At 43.0% G+C, this 6,896-nt stretch overlaps 1 protein-coding gene across 1 annotated transcript; it reads left to right on the plus strand.

Moving 5' to 3' along the window:
- Positions 1-383: 383 nt before the first annotated feature.
- LOC311121834 (germ cell-specific gene 1-like protein) lies at positions 384-3,381 on the plus strand (the record flags this gene model as incomplete). Its single annotated transcript, XM_084196277.1, has 3 exons — positions 384-522; positions 2,192-2,303; positions 3,012-3,381. Exons 1-3 carry the CDS (start codon positions 411-413, stop codon positions 3,379-3,381), a joined length of 594 nt encoding a protein of 197 aa, XP_084052403.1. The 5' UTR covers positions 384-410.
- Positions 3,382-6,896: the final 3,515 nt, after the last annotated feature.

Below are 6,896 nucleotides of genomic sequence, written 5' to 3' on the forward strand. Positions count from 1 at the left end.
TTAGTATTAGGTTCATTCTCTGATTGGATGGACAGCATGTTAGCTCATACTGCAAAAGCTTTGATTGGTTGAGGACGCCCGCCGGAGATCGTCATAATCGCCATAGGTCTATAGAAGGGTTGAGGAACCTCCTAGGTCTTGTATTGAAGTCAATGTACCAAGAGGAGGACGGAAACTAGCTGTCCTCCGGCTACACCATGGTGCTACCCTACAGAGTGCTGTTGAGGCTACTGTAGACCTTCTTTGCAAAACAGTGTGTTTTAATCAATTATTTGGTGACGTGATAATATTTAGTATAGTTTTATCTGAAAATGATCACTTTTCTTTTATGTTTCATTATTTGTGTGTGTGTGTGTGTGTGTGTCCCAGGGGTCCTGTGGTTGTCGGTGGTATCAGAGATACTCTACATCATGTTGTTGGTGGTTGGGTTCAGTCTCATGTGTCTGGAGCTCTTCCATTCCAGCAACGTCATCGACGGACTTAAACTCAACGCCTTCGCTGCTGTCTTCACCGTGCTCTCAGGTAACATACACGCACACACACACACGGACACACGCACACACACACACACGGACACACACAAACACATCTATCTCTCTCTCTATCTCTCTCTCTCTCTCTCTCTCTCTCTCTCTACACCTCTCTTTCTCTCTCTCTCTTTCTGTGTTTCTGTCTCTGTCTCTCTCTCTCCTCTCTGGCTATCTCTCTCTCTCTTTCTGTATCTCTCTCTCTCTCTTTCTGAGTCTCTCCCCCCCCCCCCCCCCCCCCCCCCCCCCCCCCTCTCTAGCCGCAGGACAGCTGGCACCCTATTCCCTACATTGTGCACTACTTTAGACCAGGACCCATAGGGACTACATAGTGACTACATAGGGACTACATAGGGAATACATAGGGAATCGGATGCCATTTTGGGACACATTCAGAGATTATTACATTTGTCTACCGGCACACACACACAAATGCATACACACAAACACTTCATATTATACGCATAAAACAGCAGCTGCATGTTGGTGTTGTAATCCAGTAACACATAGCGTTGTCCTCTTAATGAGTATCTATATCAATGTTACTTAATGTGTACTGTGTGTTTATGAGTAATTACCATATATAATGTAATATATGACAGGTCATACAGATGGCAGTGTGTTTATGAGGAATTACCATATATAATGTAATATATGACAGGTCATACAGATGGCAGTGTGTTTATGAGTAATTACCATATATAATGTAATATATGACAGGTCATACAGATGGCAGTGTGTTTGTGAGGAATTACCATATATAATGTAATATATGACAGGTCATACAGATGGCAGTGTGTTTATGAGTAATTACCATATATAATGTAATATATGACAGGTCATACAGATGGCAGTGTGTTTATGAGTAATTACCATATATAATGTAATATATGACAGGTCATACAGATGGCAGTGTGTTTATGAGTAATTACCATATATAATGTAATATATGACAGGTCATACAGATGGCAGTGTGTTTATGAGGAATTACCATATATAATGTAATATATGACAGGTCATACAGATGGCAGTGTGTTTTTGAGGAATTACCATATATAATGTAATATATGACAGGTCATACAGATGGCAGTGTGGTTTTTGAGGAATTACCATATATAATGTAATATATGACAGGTCATACAGATGAATCAGTCTAGTGTGAGTTATGAGTTTAATGTTAAGTTATAATGGAGGTGAGGGGAGGATTTAGTTTGTTATGTAACTGTTTATGTGTGTGTGTGGTGTGTGTGTGTGTATAAACCTCTGTGTGTGTATGTGTGTGTGTGTGTGTGTGTATGTGTGTGTGTGTGTGTGTGTGTGTGTGTGTATGTGTGTGCGTGGTGTGTGTGTGTGTGTGTGTGTGTGTGTGTGTATGTGTGTGTGTGTGTGTGTGTGTGTGTGTGTGTGTGTGTATGTGTGTGTGTGTGTGTGTGTGTGTGTGTATGTGTGTGTGTTTAAACCTCTGTGTGTGTGTGTATGTGTGTGTGTCTAACCTCTGTGTGTGTTGTGTGTGTGTGTGTGTGTGTCTAACCTCTGTGTGTGTGTGTGTGTGTATGTGTGTGTGTGTGTGTGTGTGTGTGTGTGTGTGTGTATGTGTGTGTGTTTAAACCTCTGTGTGTGTGTGTATGTATGTGTGTCTAACCTCTGTGTGTGCGTCTCCTCAGGTCTGCTAGGCATGGTGGCTCACATGATGTACACCCAGGTGTTCCAGATCACAGTGAGTCTGGGTCCTGAAGACTGGAGACCCCACTCCTGGGACTACGGCTGGTCCTTCTGGTCAGTACTCATAGTGTCTGTGTGTGTGTGTGTTTTGGTAAGAGTGATGACATATCAGAGTCTGAATATGAGTGGTTACTGACTGTACATTTCTCCAGTGAAACACTGGTGTCACAGTCAAAAAGCAGCAACAAATGGTGTAGTATATAAACCAGTGATTCCAGAATGTACTGAGCATTCTAGAAGTTCTATTCATTCCATGCCATTCTATACTGTCCAACTCCCATCTCGGAACACAAGCAACATCTCCATCTAGAAACCAGCTGACGACCGACCGTTGTGTCCATATCAACCCACCCGTATTTATAAACACCAACACATATGGCTGTTTTCTCTAGGCGCTGCGTCCCAAATGGCACCCTATTCCCTACATAGTGCACTACTTTTGGCCAGAGTTTTATCACTCCGCCTTATGGGCATAGGGTATAATTTGGGACGCTGCCTTGGTTAATGAGTGTGCCTTAGATTCTCCTTGACTTTCCACCTTCCACGTCTAGAGCTAGAGAAGACAGCTGTTGTCTGGGACACATGCTCACACACACACGAGGAGGAAGAGCTATTCAGTCTCTCTCTCTCTCTCTCTCTCTCTCTCTCTCTCTCTCTCTCTCTCTCTCTCTCTCTCTCTCTCTCTCTCTCTCTCTCTCTCTCTCTCTCTCTCTCTCTCTCTCTCTCTCTCTCTCTCTCTCTCTCTCTCTCTCTCTCTCTCAGCCTGGCGTGGGGCTCCTTCACCTGCTGCATGGCAGCTTCCGTCACCACCCTCAACTCCTACACCAAGACGGTCATCGAGTTCCGGCACAAGCGCAAACTGTTCGAGCAGGGTCTCAGGGAGGAGCAGAACTACCTCGACCAGGATGCCTTCCACTACTTCAGGGACCGCTCCCTCCAGTCCATCTCCAGCTCCATGGAGGTCTACCCTGGGCACGGGGGAGGAAGGCTGCCTGGGGGTCCTGGAGGTGTTGGGGGAGGCCTGGTGGGGTCCGGGCTGCTTGGAGTACCAGGGAAAGGGAAGATGAGGGGGCACTCAGGTTCCATCGACCTGGGAGAGAACTCGGAGTCCCTGGGGGAGGAACAGTGCTGAGAGAGAGAGGGGGGAGAGGGTTGTGAAATTCCAGTAACCTTCCAAAAATGCCAAGTTTTTTCCCGGAAATCCTGGTTGTAAAGCTCTGGGAATCAGAAGGGGACGATGAGCAGCACATTGGGAATATTCCAACCAGGATTTCTGGAAAACCTGGGAATTTTAGGAAAAGTGGCCAGAATTGTACAATCCTAGTGTTGGGAAGTTGGTGAAGTTTGTGAAGAAGATTCTGATCCTGGGTCAGTTTTATATTTCCGGTACCGATGGTTCAGGTTAGGAGAGGTGTAATATAGTGTAATGCTTTGGTCTGAAGAAGTAGTCCGCTATCCTGTACATATGTGGACAGGGTGGCAGGTGGAGCGATGATGAGATAGATGGAGTTATGTAGACAGGGTGGCAGGTGGAGCGATGATGAGATAGATGGAGTTATGTGGACAGGGTGGCAGGTGGAGCGATGATGAGATAGATGGAGTTATGTGGACAGGGTGGCAGGTGGAGCGATGATGAGATAGATGGAGTTATGTAGACAGGGTGGCAGGTGGAGCGATGATGAGATAGATGGAGTTATGTAGACAGGGTGGCAGGTGGAGCGATGATGAGATAGATGGAGTTATGTGGACAGGGTGGCAGGTGGAGCGATGATGAGATAGATGGAGTTATGTAGACAGGGTGGCAGGTGGAGCGATGATGAGATAGATGGAGTTATGTAGACAGGGTGGCAGGTGGAGCGATGATGAGATAGATGGAGTTATGTAGACAGGGTGGCAGGTGGAGCGATGATGAGATAGATGGAGTTATGTGGACAGGGTGGCAGGTGGAGCGATGATGAGATAGATGGAGTTATGTAGACAGGGTGGCAGGTGGAGCGATGATGAGATAGATGGAGTTATGTGGACAGGGTGGCAGGTGGAGCGATGATGAGATAGATGGAGTTATGTAGACAGGGTGGCAGGTGGAGCGATGATGAGATAGATGGAGTTATGTAGACAGGGTGGCAGGTGGAGCGATGATGAGATAGATGGAGTTATGTAGACAGGGTGGCAAGTGGAGCGATGATGAGATAGATGGAGTTATGTAAAATCTCAAATGACAGCCTATTCTTCATGTACTTCAGGCTCTGGTCAAACGTAGTGCCCTACAAACATAGTGCCCTACAAAAGTAGTGCCCTACAAAAGTAGTGCCCTACATTAGAGATTCAATCCAATGTGGAGATGGAACCAGACAGCTCCTCCTCTTCCTGTTCATCACAGGGGACGTGTCCCAAAATGGCACAATATTCCCTATGTAGTGTACTAATTTTGTGACGCATTGTGGTGGCAGCATTATGCTGTGGGGATGTTTTTCATCGGCAGGGACTGGGAAACTGGTCAGAATTGAAGGAATTATGGATGGCGCTAAATACAGGGAAGTTCTTGAGGGAAACCTGTTTCAGTCTTCCAGAGATTTGAGACTGGGACGGAGGTTCACCTTCCAGCAGGACAATGACCCTAAGCATACTGCTAAAACAACACTTGAGTGGTTTAATGGGAAACATTTAAATGTCTTGGAATGGCCTAGTCAAAGCCCAGACCTCAATCCAATTGATAATCTGTGGTATGAATAAAGATTGCTGTACACCAGCGGAACCCATCCAACTTGAAGGAGCTGGAGCAGTTTTGCCTTGAAGAATGGGCAAAAATTGCAGTGGCTAGATGTGCCAAGCTTATAGAGACATACACCAAGAGACTTGCAGCTGTAATTGCTGCAAAAGGTGGCTCTACAAAGTATTGATTTTGGGGGGGGGGGAGGGGGGGGGGGGTGAATAGTTATGCACGCTCAAGTTTTCTGTTTTTTTGTGTGTTATTTCTTGTTTGTTTCACAAAAAATATATATATATTGCATCTTCTAAGTGGTAGGCATGTTGTGTAAATCAAATGATACAACCCTCCCAAAAAATCAATTTTAATTCCAGGTTGTACGGCAACAAAATAGGAAAAATGCCAAGGGGGGTGAATACTTTCGCAAGCCACTGTATGTGCTATCACAGGGGACGTGTCCCAAATGGCACTATATTCCCTATGTAGTGTACTAACTTTAACCAGAGCTCTATGTGCCGTAGTACTCTATGAAGGGAATGGGGTGTGATTTGGGACGCATCCCAAACCTCACCGGAAGCACAGTAAAGACTTCAAAAAGGCCTCACTGCGTTTTAGGACCCTTGAAGAAGTATATGGAAGGACTGACGTAAAAAGACGATGAAGATTCGTAAGAAACCTGAACAGATGATAAGAACATTATAGACATACCAGCGACACAACAAAATATATATTCAAAGGTTTATAAAAAATAAAATAAAAAGAAGATTGTATTAATATATTTGACCTTGAACTGTGATAGAAAGAGGTTGTTTTTTGGGAGGGAAGGTATAGGAGATTAAAGTATGTATTGATGAAAGTATATATTCAATACTATTACTAAATATATTAAATATATATTTCCGTATAAGAGTTGTGATATTTCCAGTCTGTTGGGTGCAGGGATATTATTGCTCTGTATTCGGTAAGTTATTATGGATATTATTAAAACATGCCCTTACATTGTAATGTTGAATATGCAACAAAAAGAAAGCATATTTGGAGATGTAAGATGTCATATATTATTATAATATTTATAATACAGATTGAGGTTCATGTTCAGTAATGTTTGTTTTGATCAGATGTTTGATTGTCTGATAAGAACACTTTAACACTGCCTCATGACGATAATATATGTGTACCGTTACAATACAATACAATACTACACATTACAGTACAATACAATACAATACAGTACTATACAATACTATACAGTACAATACAATACAGTATAATACAATACAGTACATTGAATGCAATACTAGACAATACTAGACAATACAGTACAAAACAATATACTGTACAACGTTAGACAATATAATGTACAATACAACTGCTCTAGCACAGTAACAACATGTATGCTTATTAAATACTAATGTTTTGGTGTTGAGGACTTAAAGAGGTGGTGTTTAATATGTTCTGTCTCTCACTTGAATATGCCTTCATATGCTGCTGGTTGAATTTCATGTTCATGTATTCATTTATTATATTGATATATATATATATGTATATATATATATATATATATATATATATATATATATATATATATATATATATATATTCGTTAAGAAATAACCTGGTGAAAACAGTAATAACACTCTCCTTTAGTTTCACTTCAACTAATCATCATCTACTCATCAAGCCCTTGACCTGCTGAATGAGGTGAGCTAGTTCAGGGCTACTGCAACATTGGATAAGGTCTGGGGGTCTCCGAGGAGAGGGTTGAGCACCACTGCAGTACAGGACAGTCTTCTCTGCCTGTTAAAGGTGTACTCAGCCAGATGACGTTGTAAACACAAAGTAAACACAATATCAGGTGCATTTCCACAACAACTAAGAGCGTTGAAGCGTAAGGCTGAACTCCTCCAGTGTTTGGTCCTGTAGTGTGAGGCTGAACTCCT

Source organism: Coregonus lavaretus (genome assembly GCF_964263955.1).
Source record: "Coregonus lavaretus genome assembly, contig: HAP1_SCAFFOLD_6410, whole genome shotgun sequence".
Lineage (NCBI taxonomy): Eukaryota > Metazoa > Chordata > Actinopteri > Salmoniformes > Salmonidae > Coregonus > Coregonus lavaretus.